Here is an 18,187-nt window from a genome sequence, read left to right on the forward strand (position 1 = left end):
AATCCATACCTTCTTGCTGGTAAAGCAGACCCAGTTACCCTCCTTCCATGCCTTCACAGCACAGGAAATAAAATGGTATGGAAAACATAGGTGCAATTTTGAGGCATTGATCCTGCTTTTTAAGAATGCCTTCCAGCGTTCCAAGAACAGATTTTATATCGGGCATTTTTAGAAGGTGATAGTAGTGGAACATCACTCACTGAAGATACACATTCCATTATTGTATTATTCCTCTCAATGTTTCCCAGTACAATTGTGATTTTGCATCATAACTGGATCAGTTCTTTGCATGTGTGCTCCAATCTAGAGAAGTGCAAGCATGTGAAGTGGGCCTTCTGCTACTTTGTCCAAGAGCAGCATAACTCATCTGATCTCAACTTGATGATAAGCTTTGCCAAATTCAGATGGCAGCTTGTCATGCGGTACCATTTAGCAAACACGTTGTTGCGCATGCACAATCCTTTGTGTTGAATGTAAAGTCATTCACTGCTTTGTTTGAAAGATGGGAGCAAAAGAAATCAGGCTTCAAAAATGTATAAGAAAATTGCATTACTGTCAATTTGGGTTTATCTAGATTACCGGAAAGACTAAATGGTGGGTGTTTTAAATAAATTTGTGTGCCACCTTCCTAATTCTCTCTCTGTGTTATTGACTTATTAACAATGTGAACATTAAGCTTACTTTTCCTTAAAGTTTTAAAAAAGCAGAGTACTTTTTTTAATCCTTTTTTATCTTTGTCTGGAATAGTCCTGTGGACACTAATTATGTTGTTGCCCTGACTCTAGATGATAGGTGTATTTCATTATGGACAGAAAAAGTCTTTCAGAAATTAAAGTTGGGTTACCACTTAAGAAAGGTGATGATGGTTAGGACCTTGCAAAGTGTTCTAGGAAATATGGATGGCTTTCCCTTGCTATTTACTTTTAATAGGAGAGTTATTACCCTTCCACATTGGAAGTGGAAGAAAGCTAAATTGCTTCTGTAACTAAATATTCATGGTACTTCTATTCCTGAATATTCTTGAGACAATGATTCTGTTTCTGCCTTCTGAGTATTATTGTGAAAAAAATTGTTTGTTTTAGTATGTGTTATGACTATATACTGCTTTATCACCCATATCTTTTTATTTGTCTTTTCTTTCTTCTCCTTTCCTGATGTCTGTTTTCTCTCCTGCATTGTTCCTTCTTCTGTTACACTGTATTATTGACAGTCTTTACATTTTCTTCCATTGTTGCTAAGCTGTAGGACTATACCATTCTCCATTTGTATTCTGTGTTGCATCCTCATAAATTGTGTTATTGGCAATAAACAGGAGATCTGCACTTCCATTTTATGTTACCTAGGTAATAATAAGAATCCCCTCCTGTATTTTAAGACAGTTACTGTACCATAACATATTTAGTTCCTGTGGTATTTCCTACTTAATCTCAGCCAGTAAAATGTCTTGGGCTGGCTCTGGATGTCAGTCATTGAAAGCCAGCAGTTATATATTCCACAAAGCCAAGAATGTCCTTGTTTGTGTGGTAGCCTGATGACAGATCCCTGCTAGCAAAGGAGGAAACTATTTCTGACCAGGTTTTGTGACCCCTCCAACCCATTTGCATGAAAGCCAAATTGGGGATAGGTATTCCCTAATATAGTGCAGGTCAGATGAATCAGAGAGATCCTTTCCCTCATAACTAATTTAAAAACAAAACAAAAAAAAACATTTGATGTGCGGGGTTAACTATTTGTAAATAATTTTAATATAATTGATGTCCTTAAAGCAGTGTGAATGAATGAATGAATCAGCCCTACTTTAATTCATTCAAGTTCAGGTTATAGGGAACCATTTCTGCATTCTTCTCTGACGTTAGGTTTCCCAGCATTGTCATTTACAGGAAAAAAACATCCGTTACAGTTTTAGCATTTGGGCTGCAGGAAATGGAAAGTGAAAGATTCAGAAGGGATAATTAGATGTTAACATTGGTCAAACAAAAGTAGAGTGATATCTGTGATTGTACATGTGCATAAATGCTGACAGTGTGAGGAAAACAGTTACCAAAATATTTCACTTCACTTATGGCTTTCTTTCTTTTTTCATATTAAGATCTACTTTCCAAGGTTTGGTGGTTCCATAAAAAATATTACTTAGAAACAGGGAGCACATGATTAAATAAGCCATGGTGCCTTGTGGTACATGCCAGCTGCCATTCTAAATATCCAGGCCATGGATGGCAGTTGCCAAGGCTTATCGTTATGTATAATCTGGGTGGGGTGGATTGTTGCTGTGGTTAACAAGCCACCCCAGAACAGCCCATGGCATGACTGCTGTCCATGATCACGTGAACTGGCCCAGAGATTTGTCTAGAATTTATGTGGCTAATTTGTGTGCTTTTACTTTTGTAAGTATTAAGTATGTAATGTTATGTGTTGGAGATTAAGCAAAACAACATTGCAACACTTCATGGTTCTGTTGTTAAATCCTAGGTCCTCCAAATGTAAATGGCCAGCCACAGCATCTATTGACTTCAATGCTGATCCTGATTCTGGTGTTCATAATTTTAGTTATTTTAGCTGGCTATTTTTTCAGGTAAGCATGACTCAGACACTTGGTTTGGAACTAGTTATGTCTTGTTTCCATGTGATCTAATACGGAAATGAAAGTGTGTATACAGGCAGCTGTTCTGACTGTAGTCTCATTAGTTAGAGAAGCACAGGATGTTGCACACTGTTTTCTGCACCAACTGAAGCTGTTTAGAATTGAGAGATGTTTAGAAAAAGTTTCTCCAGGATTACGTGGTTTGTGAAATATAATTGGCAGTAGTATTTGTTAATTGTAAGTAATCTATTATCATGAGATCTACACTTCCTCTGCCTAAATGCCTCTCATTATATTTATTAAGGTTCAGGAAACACAGAAAAGCAGTTGTGAATTCAAGTGATAAAAAAATGCCAAATGGAATCTTAGAAGAACAAGGTAATTATACCTTTAATTTTCTTCATATTGAACTTTTCGTGTTTTAAGATGGAAAATATGTTGAAAGTAGAAATGTATACGTTTTAAAACATTAGTTATTCTTAGTTTAGATTGCATTTGAGAACTATTTCTTACTTTTTAAAACATATTTTAATATTTTATAACATGTCACATGTATCTGTATTTATAACAGGTTATAGGATTTCATAGGGAAGCTTTAATTCAGGAAGAAAAGATTGGAAATGGAATATATTCTTTTGTTTTAAGTGAAGACTAAATATTAGCATTTGTCAGGTTAGACAAAGATATATTAAGTATACACTGCAATTTTGATGAGAGGTGCTATCTATCTATCTATCTATCTATCTATCTATCCAAACAAATACACCAAAATGTTTGTGAATGTGCCAAAAGGATTTTGAAAATGCATGTGCCATACAGATTCACATGTGAACAAGTCAGAATTGGTTGTAGCATCCTGCTGAGCGAACAGTTGGAGGCAAATCTGGATTTATTTCACTGTAATGTGTGAAACAACCTTAAATAAGTGAATTAGACTTGCAAAAAAATACAGAACAGCGAATGAATAATGCTTTCATTATGTAATAATACTGTGCTGTAGTACATAAGTACAGCACATGGTTAAAAATAGTGGTGCTTAAGCATGTTGGTCTATGTGCTTGATCATGGCTAGTGTGATGTTACTAATGCTTAGTATTTATATACTACATTCCAAGTGTTCAAAGTGTTTCAGATGCATCAGGAGTAGGGAAGCTCTGGCCTGCCTGCTGGATATCACCTGTGTAGGGTGACCATATTTGGGAAACCAAAAAAGAGGACACCTAGTGTGTGTGTGGGGAAGCAGCTTTCTGAGTCCTGCAGAAAGTACGTTATTCCCCCGCCACCTTAAAGAACCCGATTGGAGTGGAGGAGGGGAAAGGATTTCATTCTGCACCACCACCATCCACTCCAATTGGGGCCTTTTCTATAATGTCCACGAATGACCCACTTTCCCCTTTAAGACCTCAATTGGAGCTCGGGGTGGGGGAATGATGTGCCTCAAGAACGCATGTCATTCCCTCCTGCCATGCTAAAGGCAGCCTTAAAGAGGAAGGTGTGTCATTCCAGGACATTATTGAAAATTATAGAAAATCCCCCCTGACACCATGGAAAGAACAAAAGCCAGGACAAATCCAGGGAAATCCTGACAGTTGGTCACCATACACCTGTGGAATAAACCCCATCCCCCCTCTGCCCTACCTTCCATGGCTGCCCCCACCAACCCACATTAATTAAGCTTTTAAAAACACTCCATTGCTGGCAGTGAAAGCTTTTTAATGCCTGAAGTGTCACTGCTGGGGAGAAATGGAGTAATTGTGCTTTGTGACTCCCCTCAAAAACTTGCTTGCCCATACTGCAAGTTGCTTGCTTACGGTGCCTCCACTGGTGCTAATGGATTGATTTCCTGAAGCCTTATTGTCATGCAAGTGGCATCGGAGGATGGGTTGTTGCAGGGCGGAAAAGACTGGCCCTGCCCTCCTCATGCACTGTGCTCTCCCCTTGAAACATTGATCACCAAGGAGGCCAACCCTGCCCCCCTCCATGTGCTGCACGATGAGGAGAGGTTTGCAACTCTCCTCAAGGAAGGGTTGACCCTCCCCTATCCAGAGACAAATCCTTCTAAATAGCTCCCTTCCCATGCTGCACTTGGGCTTGGGACAAGCCTTCCATGGCTTTACTCGCAGTGCAGCACAATCTTGGTGTGTGTGTGAATGTGTATCTTATGTGTATGTGGGTGAATATGTATGTATGTGTAATTAGTGTGTGGAAGAATGTGGTGTGGCCAGTCTAATCTGCCCCACCACTGTTGCAGTGTGGCCCTCAGGCTGAAAAAAAACCCCTCAGGAACATTGTCTCAGGCCAGATCTACACCAAGCAGAATATGACACTTTGATAATGGTTTGAAAACTGTATATGGAGAGTTTCCTGGGCCCTAACAGTTGTCACTACTGTTTTAAACCATTTTAAAGCAGAAGTGTAGATCCTGCCTCAGTGGCTTGGATTCAGAGTTCCTGGGAGGAGAACGCTACTGCTGGTAGAAGGTGATATGGGGTGGAGGGTGTTTTCCTTTCCCTTGCAGCCACCTATGCCTAGGGATGTATGAGAATTTTATTTCAGTTTGTTTTTGATCAGGATTCACCCAGTTTGAACCTTCTGAACTGAATGTAGACAGCCCCCCCCTCTGAGGTCCAATTCTGCACTTTTCTGAGTTTGCAATGTGATTTGCGGAACAGCCCCCCCACCCCAGTGTTTGACAACATGCGTACATTGGAAAAATGCACATGGAAAAATGTGTACTTTGAAAAATGTGCACAAATATGCTTTAATCAATGGAAGAAGGATGGATACATTTCAAAGATGCGCACAATTGATGTGTACATTTGGAGAATTATACATGAAAATACACACAGATTTTCATTCAAAAATAGAAAAACCTCAATCTGATACTGACTCGAGTCGGAACAAGCTTTGAGGCAGAATTCAGAAGTTTGTTAAAATTTATAGCTCTGCTCACAATTTATAGCATTAGACCCATCGTTGCACCAGTGTTCATGTATAACATTAATAGAGGTACGAGTATAGCAAGTTTTGGAAGATAGGGCACCCATATATTAAAGCAGAACTATAGTACAATCATACAATAATTAAACAAAAGCAGAGGGAAACAGGACAAATTATTTCATTTTTTTCTCTCCACCCCATTTGCTTTCTTATAGCTTGGCTTCATTCTCTTACATTTCCAAGTACGAAACTGTTAACCATGCACATACAAAGTGAAAATAAAAAGTACTAGCCTAGAGCACTGTAGGTCTTTTCTGATACAAAGAGTTAAAAAATTAATGAAGCAATAGACAATGTGTCAGATTTCGTTGAAGAAAGGGGGTGGGTGTTTCTAAAAACGGGTTTCTCCTTCTCTACAGAAGGTTGTGAAATTGAACTTGTTCAACTATGAGTTTAGAATTATTAAACTGCAGCTTCTACTGGTGTGTGTGTGTGTGTGTGTGTGTGTGTGTGTGTGTGTTTTATAAAAACCTTATATTCAGTTGTTGGATAGTTTTCCCCCAAATCGAGTCTTTCTACAAACATTTGTGCTAATCCATCATCACATACTGATTATGGGTCCAGTAAGTCTGTTTTGCCTAAAAAGAATAAAAGTAGGTTGATGCATACTAAGCCTCATGGACAGTGCTCACAGTCCTTTCTATCCCAGGATGACCTTTTATTTTTGGCAGCCAGAATGTGGAATTTGGTGTTTTGGGAAGTTCATTTTTCTACCTCATTGCCTGTGTGATTTATCTACAGTTTGGTAATATTTATGATTTGCTTATTAATTGGTTCCTTTATAGTATTTTAACTCTATTTTTTGTGTATTCGTTTCATGAAGTTTTTATATCCTGACTTCCATTGTAAAAGAATTCCAGGGCAGTCACAATATACAATAAATTATCATTATGAAATATACAGAAGTCAGTTTGTGTCAAATTAAATATATACTGCCCTTCAGCTATCCTGCTCTGAAACAGAGGCCCAACTGTTAAACAAAAGTCCTGTTGGAAAAGGATTATTTTCATCTGATGCCAAAAACTAACCAATGTTGTTGTCTGTCTATCTTATACTTGGGGTTTATTGTGTAAAACATGCTGAATGTTTCCATTTTTGAAGTGGAATGGTGGAATATAAATTTTCAAATGTATAAATATTCCCCGACACACACAATTTTGATCAACAACACACACATTCACTGTAAGTAGGGCTAAAAGGGGTTTTTCCTTAACATAATATATAATACAAACTGCCTAGCTACAGTTAAGTGAAGGAGAAGGAATACTTGCCAGGCAGTGGAATGGAGCACACGCTCCTATTTGCTAACTAAGGTTAGCAGGAACCTAACATTGTGGCCACCTGTATCATGATTTCTCTAAAGAAGCTACTTCACATGATCATAAACCTGTTTACATTGCTTGTTGGGTATTCATTTATCTGTTTCTATTTATGTTTCATATTAATTATTAAAATACCTCAATTATAAATCAAAGACCTTGCACAAACAAGCTGTCCAAAAATAGTAAGCTTTCTGAGACAGGAATAAGTGCTAGCAGATGTGTACAACTGTTTAAAAGGTGCTCCTGGCTATGGCTTGTTTTGATAGATTTGTGTTTAAATAATTTATGTTTAAAGAAATTAAATAATTGGGTTGGATCCAGACTTAGTCATTCTTAGAAATCAATGTTACTGGTGACTAAAATCCTATTGATTTCAGTACGTCTGCTCTACATATGACTGTCTGGATCCACACCCGTTTTTTCAGGGATTTGATGATGATTAGCTTGTTTATTTAACATTTTTCAATGTACAGAAAGCCTTATAATATCTAATTGGAAGGGCATGGGAAATTGATAAGAAATACTTCTCTATTTTAAGGTCAGATATTGTCATTTCACAAAATTATACAGTTGGAACTTGAATCCAAGACAATCTAGTTCTATCTCACCTAATATCATATATCCCTAGATGTAACCATTTCCAGCAGATGTTCACTGTGTCATCTTTACAATATCCAAGAAAGGAAAAAGATCAACAACTTTCTTTATACATTGTTATCACTGCCCAACCCTTCTTACAATTAGGATGCTTGTTTCTTGCTTTTTTTTTTTTTTGCTTTTTTTTAAAGCCTGATCTGCTCTTCTGAAAGGCCTTGTCCATGTTTTTCCCCCATTGCTTCCTGGCTTTCCTTATTGACTGTAATAAAAACTTTCCTTTTCTCATTTTATATTGACCTTTTGGATATTTGTCAATTGCTACCATGTTTGGATATTTGTAAACTGCTACCCTGTGCTAATTTAAGCCTAGCTTTTGCTTGTGTTGTAAACTTATAACTGGATGGAATGACTTTAGATGTGGAGGTGTGGAATCACCTGATTAAATACTACTTTGTACCAAAAGTTCACCATACACAGAAAACTAGATGCCAGAGAAAGCTTGGCTAGAAGTCTTCTCATTGACATGTTAGTTTTTCTATTTGATATACAGCACAGGCACAGGATTTAGCACTTCAGTGAGAACAAGGTTTTTAAATCATGAGTACTTTATGACAGTTCGTTATGGAGATCTATTTGTGGCATTTTATCCCTGTTCCAACTTTACTTCTCAGCTACGGTGCCTGACCTATTTTATTGTGTCTCTGAGGTCCTCTAAGCACCCTCTAAATTGAAAATCAATATGTGGTTAAAAGTAAAGCAACTAATGAAGCTGTTTCTTGCCATGAAAATACAAATTACTCCATGGCACTATAAGTAAGTTAATATTCTTATTAATGGAAGAGTTAATGCCAGAATTAACTGGATTTCCAGTATGTTTGACACAATTAGCCAGTGTTGGGTGACAACCCGGGATCTGGAATTGCTTTCCACAGATTCTTGCACTGTTTTAAGTCTACCACAAGCCTTTGAATGAGTACTTGGCATATTTTTGCTTGTACCGAAATTGTCAGGTTGCTAGCTGGAAGTTTTTCAATGTACTTTAAAGTTAACTGTCCAAATCCACTTCTAAAATAAATAAATACATTATTCTTAAATGACAATGAAAAAATGCAGTGCTCTTTCACTATTCATAGAATATGCTTGGCATCCTATTTTGACAGAACAGCAAAGAGTGATGCTTCTCAGGAGGTCTCCCTCTGGCCCGAAGAAGTATTTTCCTATTCCAGTGGAGCGCCTTGAAGACGAAATACGGATAAGAGCAGCTGATGATGGAAAGTTATTTCGGGAGGAGTTTAATGTAAGTCATCTAATTTTGTTTTTTTGTTTTTCTTCAATAAAAAAGACATAGCAAATAATAAGTGACTAAAAGGAAAAATCAGTGTAGGACCAAATGTTTTAAAATTCTCATGTGTACATCATTTGGCATTTGTTTTAGAATCCAGTAAGGCGGTATACTATATAAACTCTACCAAATTTGCTTTTTACAGATCATACGGAAGTATCCAACAACAGGGCACTTCCACCCCTGCCAATTCTCTTGAACCCTACAGTTCTGTTGTGCAAGCAGTTGATCCCACTGATTCTGTTGCACAAGCAGGATCCACTGCTTGTGCATTAGAGGCTTAACATTTCCCAGATGACACCACAAAACTTGGAGAAATGCTCGTTTCTGGATTGTGACAGGTCAGCAAAGCTAACTTATGCAAGCTCTGCGGACCTGCCCTGTTCCATAAGCAAGGATTTTCACTCATTTCTGGATGTCCACAGAGTACTAAATCTACATTCTGCTTGTGGACAGGGCATGACAGAATCAATGAGCATAAGCACCCCATTGGATACTGCCCATTGAGTTGGAAGGGACATGTCCCATTTTGGAAGGTACTGTGCCATTTAGGGAGGAATTAAACATTTTCCTAATGATGCATAGTGGAGATAACACATATTTGTTTTTGCTACTCTCCTGTAAGTATGTGCAGACCTGATTTGGATTGGGACCATGTTACTTTGTGAGAGAGCGGTTTAAGATCACCGCCTTGCCATTTTTTAAAAAAAACACCCCAATAAAAAACATGTAGGGGGAAAACATAAACCTTCCTCTCCTGAAGTGCCATGGTCCCAGTCTTAATCGGGGCCACAAACGCTTGCACAAGAGTAGGAGAAACTATTATGCATTTTATTTATTATTGCATTTATATCCCACTCCTTTTTCCTTCAAGGAACCCAAGGCAGTGTACATAATCCTGCTCCTCTCCATTTTATCCTCACAAAACAACCCTGTGAGGTAGGTTGGGCTGAGTGTCTGTGACTGGCCCAAAGTCACCTAGTGGGTTTCCATGGCCGAGTGGGGACTAGAACCTGGATCTCCCGACTCCCAGTCCAACACTTTAGCCACTATGCCACACAGGCTCTCAGTATTTTATTGATTGATTGATTGATTGATTGATTGATTGATTGCATTTTATACCGCCCCCTTCACTATGCATGTTTAAGGGATGGGGAATGGGAGAACTGATTTTCCCCAGACTTCCAGAAAATCTATGGACCTCCCTTTGAGAATCAGTGACATAGGAGAACCTTCATACCTTTAAAGAAGCATAGTAACATTTTTGAGGAACAAGAGGCATGTTGATCATAATCCCAGAGATTTTTAAGTGCTGCTCAGGATCCTCTTCTCAATGTGTTTGCTTGCTGCCCATTAATAGTAATCTCTCAAGGGCCGCTTTTGTAGGCTTTAAAGGTTTCTTGTAAGTAGTGTCCTCACCTTGGTCAGAAAGAAAATTTTGTTCTTTTGTTTCCTGCTACATTGTGGTTGCAAACGTGAGTTTGGCTTGCATGTTTTGGCCTGGCTGCTAGCTAAGTAGCAGAAAGGATTATACTATATTGGCTTTGCTTTCTGACCAGTTGTGCAAAATGAACTTATTCACATTTTCATCTTTGAACAACTCAGCTATGGCAATGGAGAAACTGCATTTGTTTTAAATTTGAGCTCATCTAAGTGAAAAAGTAAATGCCAATTAAACTGTCTCAAGTATGGGGTAGTGCTTTAAGCCTATAATATAGTGTGAAGTGAGCTCTGTAATTGGCAGGTCTGCAGTACGTCAGCAATTTGTATTATGGTTATATGCTTAAAATATGCTGTTACAGTATTCTATCTGTGTCATTTAAATGTTAAACTTTGCATGTGTAATAAATAAATCCATCAAATAAATAAAGATTGCCATCTTGCTTTTAAGCACTGGATGGTCAAATAGTAGGTTAAGAATTTGGTGAACATTTCTAAGAGTAAGGGAGCAAAAAAGGAACTATTGGAAATTGTGGGAGCTGGCAGATGTGGAAACGGATACATATAATTCCCCCTGTTCAGTGTTGTGACTGCTGTTCCTTATGTAGCCAAAATTGCACCACCAACACACAAGAGAGAGGTACAAGGGCCAGGGAACTGAGACAGGTTCAGGAGTGCAGACTTTAAAATGCCCGAAGTGCCCCCCACAACAAGCCAATTGAGATAGCATGCTAAGTGGGCACAGAAAGCTGAATGGTTGTTATGGGGTGGGGGTGGGTGGGGCGAAGACAGAAAATCAGATGAGAGGAGGAATGGAATTTAGTATCCTTAACAGGAGCAATCCAAACAGCAACAGATTGTTCATCTCTATAATGGCATTTTGTTCATCTCTGTCACCAGCAAGTACATTTTCCTCAGAATTTTTTCCTCCATTTGCAGTGCTCCATTAAAAGCTTCAGATGGGATTCATGGCAGCAATGCAAAAGAGGGACACTAAATGTAAATCCTTAGCTTAATCCCCCAGAGGGTATAAAATTGTACAAATATTATATTAAGGATTAGAAATGCTTGCAACAGAATAATTGTACACCTAATGCAATTTTGCAATTTAAATAAGAAAAGGGCAAGAAACTATGTAGAGGGGTAGGGGAAGAGCAGCTTACTTGCTTATCTATGGCCTAATCCCCAGGAGTGTGGTAAAGCAGGGGTGCAGAATTTGAGGCCCAAGAGCTATAAATAAACTTTTTTTGCAGACTGCCAAGATGCAAATGTCACCATGGCACGTGCATGGTGATAATTATAGAAAAGATACTGTATGTTTATTATATCATCAATGTTAAGAGTCCCTGGAATTGCTTCGTCTGCTAGCTGTAGAAAATGAATTTTACGTTGAGCCTGGGAGAGCATGCCTTTGGGTTTAGGGAAACTAGAAAAGGCTAGCTTTTGACGTTTTAGAACTATTTCCCATTTGTGACATCTAGGTTTTAGTTTGTCTTGGGTGGAGATTTTGTTCTTAAACTTGTTCACTGGGCAAGGCCTCCTGTTAAGAACATGCTGCCATGGGTTTTGTATTAGATCCGTATTAACCACTAGTTCGTTTGATCCATTTGTAGGTACAGGTAGCTCAGGATCATTTTGAACTACAGGCTCCTTTTTGCTATGTTGGCACTGCTTACATTTCTGCTGGGTAGGTTTTGAGGAATCCTCCAGCAATTTAAAGAGTTTGTTAAAATTCATTTTCTTATATTGCTGAGTCATTTTTTGACTTTTCCTACCAACTTTGATATTTTTGCTCTTTTTTTGTGGGCCTTTCCTTTGTTTACTTTTCTTTTCCTTGATAGATTTTTTATGGAGCATGTTGTTTTTCTGGTCAATGTTTCCATATGTCTCCTTTAGTTTCCCTTGCTTGTAGTAGAGCAGACTGGCTCCATGACTCCCTTACATATTTCAGCCATAGTGTTTAACAGCTGTTGGCATTTTGACAGGAATTGCTTAATTAACTCCAAATCCTTGGTTATTGGGATAATATAGTTCTCAAACATTCTTTCTTTTGAATCCAAAAGTCCCTGAAGAAAAATCTTATCTTGTTTATCAATAACAGGGGAATATATATAATTTATCTCCTCAAGGGACTCGTCACCCTCTTGGACCCTTAGGTTGGTCCATGTGGTTTGGCTCCTCCCAGAAGTTATTTCTTCTGGAAGTTCATCAAGAGAGCTTTCTAATTTCATCTCAGGTGAATCAGGTCTTCTTTGAGAGCCAAGGGTTAGACCTGCTGAGCTTTCAACTTGGGCAATTTCAGTTGCTAAATTTGTTCCCTTTGTTTCAATTGATGTTTCATATTTGTTCCATGAATAATCCACAGACCAGTCTGAGACATTTGTATTGGTGGTAACTGCTTTCCCCTGTTTCTTTTTTTGCTCTTTTTTTAAGGGGAAAAAGGATGATATTTTTGTTTGCCTTTTCCTTTGAGGTAGTTCAAGCACTATGGGGGAGAAAATCCCCAAAGCCTTACATCCATGCCTTGTGAGGACCATATTCAGAGTAATCTTCTATAGCTCAATAAAACCATTAAATTGCCTGGGCACCCCAGATGCTAGGCTTCAGAGACAGGTCCGAGGCTGGGGTCCTTCCTCCAAAGTAGCTGTTCTGCTTGAGCGGCTTCACGCCCACGGCAGAGAGCCTCAGGCTCGCGCCTACAAGATGTTGAAGGCTTTAATACCTGGGGAAAGAGCACAGGTTGCTGGCAGCTGCTGGGGTGGGAGGGCAACAGCAAACACTCACAGGACTCCTCCAGTGCAAACCCAACCCTCTCCTGGCTGAGGCCCAAGAGCTAAATTTGATCTTTCTGGGTTCTCAATCCAGCCCTCTGGGGTTCCCCATAGGGCAGTGCCCTCTCTCCTGGCTCCACCTGCTTTTCCCCAACCACCAATTGTTTTCCCTAACCACCAATTGGGGCAATTTCTAAGTGGTTGAAATGTATCTCCTTACTGGCAGTAAGAGCTTTAAGTTAAAAGATGTTGGTATTTTTGCTCCCCAGCCTTAGCATTCAGCCCCACCCACCACTGGAATATAGTCCCCAAAATGAAATTCATCCATTAGACTAAATGAAATTTAATACCCCTACAGCATAATGCCACTGCATCCAGAGCCCTCTGGGGTAGGTCTGTTTACTTCCAATGCTGCAGTCTGGGCAAGTATAGATCTCATGCTATTCATGTGGATCAAATCATTTAAGTAGAACATTCAACCTGTGCCTTAAGAATCCTAGACTGTGAGTGCATGTGGATACACTAAGGGAACAATCCTATGCATGTTTAGAGAGAAAAAGTCCTACACTTCCCAGCATGCCCCAGCTAGCCAGCATGCCCCAGCATGGCTGGCTAGGGCATGCTGGGAGTTGTAGGACTTTTTTCTGTCTAAATATCCATAGGATTACACCTTAGATTGTAAGGCTAAGATTACCAGATAAAAAACTATTTGCGTGAAACAAGGAAAGAAAGGAGAGTTAACGTATGAGGGATGGTTCTGGCTTTCTTCAATCAGCTTTTCTGAAAAACTGAAATAGGAAGAAGTGTGAGATCGCCTTGCCTCACTTTGCCCTGCAATTTCATATTGAAAAGGGAAGTTCAGTTTACCAGTTTTACACAAGACTTCTGATGAATTTGCAAAAAGCAGAGTAGTTAAATTTAAAGCAAGTCTTTGCTTAAAAGTTCTCACTTTTATTTTTTGTCAAATATTTTTGAAGGGAAATTAAGGAAAGCCAGTTTATTCAAATAATCTAAACCGCTTTAATAGTTGTTCATGGCAAACCCACTTGTTTTATTTTCCTTTGGGGTGGGGGTGGGGGTGGGGGTGGGGGAAGCAAGTTGTTGGAGGCAAAGCAAGGCCAGGCATTGAAACCACAAACAAATTTAGATGTGTTATGGCAACAAAAAGTAACCCATACAAGGTGACTTCCTTATCAACTGATAAAGCCTGTCTAATCCCACCAGTCTGGTTAGTACTGTGGTTTTCAGTGGAAATTCCATAAAGTACAGTCCTTTTTTGTGAGGATTTCTTATTTTTTAATGCTCTTGACATTTTCCTTTTATTTAAAGGACCACACCTAGATATGATGTTTGTCAGGTAGTTTGCTCCCGCATAATTGATTTTTCTTTCACTCACAAAATTTTAAAACAATTTAGAAGAACATAATAATAATAATAATAATAATAATAATAATAAAAAAATCAGTTACAGTACAATACTGGGAGCTGATAAAACAGCTGAAATTAAAAGCTATATCATATGAAAACAAATACCTGGGAGTAGAGGAAAGAGGGAATAGAAGAAACCTGGCACCAAAAGGATGACAATGTTGTTGGTGTCACTGGGGAAAGTATTGCACAGTTGGGGGGCTACCACCAAGAAGGCCCTCTTCCTTCACATAGGAAGAAAGCTGCTAAACAGGGGAGAGATTCTGATTGAGATTGCACTGGGGACAAAGGATTAAAGCTCCCTTCCCTCCCCCCCTGCCCCACATATGTTCCTTTTTATTCTCTCAGTATTTTAACACTTAATTTTAACTTAAATTTAAATTTTACTGTTCTAACTCTGTATTTTAATCTTATATCAATTTTACTGCGTGGTTTTATCCTGGTTGTGCTTGTGAACAGTTGTTTTTAAAACAACTGGTGGGTGCAATGTAAATTGGGCCGTTCCATATACGTGTAGAATTCTTATTCTGCAATCCTATGCTCACTTTCCCGGAAGTAAGCCCCATTGAACACAGTTGGATTTGCTTCCAAATAAACTTGCCTAGAATTGGGCTGCAAATTATTTATTAGGTCTGTATACTTGCGTGTGAGACAGAGAATTCTGTACATATTTATGTTCTTTACAAACTTTATAAGTTTTATAGGCCGTGCAGTGTCCATTTATAGGTTTGCAGTGTCCATTTATACATAATTACATTGTTTGAAACAGAAAGTAATTTATTAATAATTTCAGCTTTATCATGGAATTACATCTATATACACACAGAAGTTTCCTGCTTTGAGATTGTTCTTTCACTTCTCCCACTTGCATATCTATAACTTCTCATTTCAGATTAAGCTGAAAAAACAAAAATACCCTTGTGTCTAATTGATGCTTCCAATAAATTTTGAGCTGAATATTTGAAATTTGAAATTGTCATTTCAATTAAAATTTATATGGCATAAATGTTTTATTTAAATGAATGGATTTGTTTATTCATTATAGGGTGTTGTTTTGAACTGACATGACTTATTTTCTCTGTAGTCATTACCACCTGGATATATGCAAGGAACACTTGAGATGGCAAATAAAGAGGAAAATAGAGAAAAAAACAGATATCCCAACATACTACCTTGTATGTATTTGTTTAATTATTTTTATTTTCAGTATGAGGCATGTATTTGGAAGTGCAACATTCTGAATATTCTTAAAATTTTCCAGACAGGTAGCCATGTTAATCTGTTTTCAAAAACCAACTAATACTTTTGTGGCACCTTAAAGGCTAACACATTTAGTGTGGTGTAAGCTTTTATGGACCAGAGTCTACTTCATCAGATGCATGAAGTTGTTAACCTCAGTTGGCAGATACATATATACATGGCATAGAGGAAGATTGTAAATAATGTGGCCAAACAATAGCGCCAAAAATATGTGAAGTTTAACTGTATTGGGGATAAGCACAATGACCATTCACAGAAGCAATAATGGGTGATAAATCTTTCTAGATTTGCTTTTAAACACTTCTAACTGGAGATGAAAGCACTAGCTCTGTTCTCACGTAGCAACAATCCATCTGTTCAAAAATCAATCATTGTTGTGCAGCATGACATCCAAACTGCTGGATTGTTTAGGGGCTGAACAACCCAGCAGTTAACCCAGCAATAAACCGATGGGTTGTCATTGCATCCAAACCAGGTCACTGTCCAAACCAGGTCACTGCCTAAACAAATAGAATCAAACTTATTGATACATTCTAGTTCAGTAATTCCATTGTTGGCAGGTGATGCCATATATCTCATATTGGTAGATGGGTAGGTTAATGAATCCCACATGTTATTAAGCCCTGTACTAGTGTACTACTTCATCGCCCTGCTCGTGCCCTCCACTCCAATAACACCATGTCTCTTACCTGCCCAAGAGTTTCCACATCTCTCACTCGTCTTCGACCATTCTCGCTCGCTGCCCCCTATGCCTGGAATTCTCTTCCAGTGCATTTGCGGACCACGACGTCAATTTCTGTTTTTAAATCTCTCTTGAAAACATTTCTTTTCTCGAAAGCTTTTTAACCGTAGCGTGGTCATACTGGACTATATTTAGTTTTAATGTCCCCTACCCCTATTGGTTTTTCCCCTTCCTCTCCTGTCTGTTAAGGTGATTTTAGATTGTAAGCCATATGGCAGATTGTCTTGTTTTGTTTTATTCTGTACAGCGCCATGAAAATTGATGACGCTTTATAAATAAATATTATTAATAATAATAATGTTGCCTAAGTGGACTTGGGGACAGAGTTGGCATTTAGGTTGGCCTCATCCTTGCCCATCCTGGCTAATTCGATCTAGCAGAGGTGGATTGGCTGGGTGGGTCCAGGGCGTGGTAAATGCCTCCCTCTGTCAGGGAGTGGTGCCTGCTGCCTTGAAAGAGGCTGTAGTGCGCCCTCTCCTGAAGAGGCCCTCCTTGGACCCAGAGGTATGTGAGAACTACCGCCCCATTGCTAATATCCCCGTTTTGGGCAAGGTGCTTGAGCGTGTGGTGGCTGGGCAACTTCAGACGTTCTTGGAAGAAACGGATTATCTGGACCCATTTCAGTCTGGTTTCAGGCCAGGGCATGGCACTGAAACAGCCTTGGTGGCTCTGACTGATGACCTACTCCAGGTGAAAGACAGAGGGAGTGCTATCCTGTTGATCTTCCTGGATCTCTCGGCAACTTTTGATACCATTGATCATGGCATCTTACTGGGTCGGCTCTGCAAGATGGGAGTAGGAGGCACTGTGTTGCAGTGGTTCCGCTCCTACTTGCGGGACCGATCCCAGAGAGTGGTATTGGGGGATTCGTGTTCCACCCCATGGCAATTAAGCTGTGGGGTTCCACAGGGTTCTATTCTGTCCCCCATGCTGTTCAACATCTATATGAAGCCGTTGGGTGAGGTCATTAGGGGTTTTGGGGTTGGGTGCCATCAGTATGCTGATGATACTCAGCTCTACTTCTCCTTGTCGTCGGAGTCAGCTGGGGCTGTGAAGGTGCTGAACCAGTGCCTGGAGGCTGTAATGGGCTGGATGAGGGCCAATAAACTGAAGCTGAATCTTGATAAGACGGAAGCTCTGTGGATTGGTGGTTCCCGAGTCCCGGAATTGGGTAAGCGGCCTGTTCTGGATGAGGTGGCGCTCCCTCTGAAGGAGCAGGTACGTAGCTTGGGAGTACTCCTAGATCCATCATTGTCACTGGAGGCCCAGGTGGACTCTGTGGCACAGAGTACTTGGGGTCAGCTTCAGCTGATCTGCCAGCTACGGCCTTTCCTGGACAGGGACAACCTAGCCCCAGTAGTGCATGCACTGGTAACTTCCCGATTAGACTACTGCACTCTACGTGGGGCTGCCCTTGAAGATGACACGGAAGTTGCAGCTAGTGCAAAATGCAGCTGCTAGACTGCTGGCGGGTACATTTTATAGAGCCCACATAACACCGGTCTTAAAGGAACTGCACTGGCTGCCTATACGCTTCCGGACAGAATTCAAGGTGCTGGTAATGATGTTTAAAGCCCTAAACAGCTTGGGACCTCGATACTTGAGAGAGCGCCTCTCCTTATATATGCCTGCCCAAGACCTTAGATCTGTTGGAGGAGCCCTTCTCCGCATCCCATCAAGGCAACATATACGCTATGTTGGGAC

At 39.6% G+C, this 18,187-nt stretch overlaps 1 protein-coding gene across 2 annotated transcripts in view; it reads left to right on the forward strand.

Annotated features, from left to right (window-relative positions):
- The window catches only part of PTPRE (protein tyrosine phosphatase receptor type E), a 129,818-nt gene that overhangs the window by 84,192 nt on the left and 27,439 nt on the right, over positions 1–18,187 (forward strand). The window contains exons 4-7 of one of the 2 annotated variants that reach the window (XM_063132810.1): positions 2,470–2,572; positions 2,886–2,959; positions 8,661–8,797; positions 15,566–15,656. In XM_063132810.1, the coding sequence (XP_062988880.1) occupies positions 2,470–2,572; positions 2,886–2,959; positions 8,661–8,797; positions 15,566–15,656 (405 nt within the window). Of the gene's footprint in view, positions 1–2,469; positions 2,573–2,623; positions 2,782–2,885; positions 2,960–8,660; positions 8,798–15,565; positions 15,657–18,187 lie in introns of those variants that run through there. The other variant, XM_063132811.1, reaches the window with a different exon arrangement.

Source organism: Elgaria multicarinata, chromosome 8 (assembly GCF_023053635.1).
Source record: "Elgaria multicarinata webbii isolate HBS135686 ecotype San Diego chromosome 8, rElgMul1.1.pri, whole genome shotgun sequence".
In the NCBI taxonomy this organism is placed as follows: domain Eukaryota; kingdom Metazoa; phylum Chordata; class Lepidosauria; order Squamata; family Anguidae; genus Elgaria; species Elgaria multicarinata.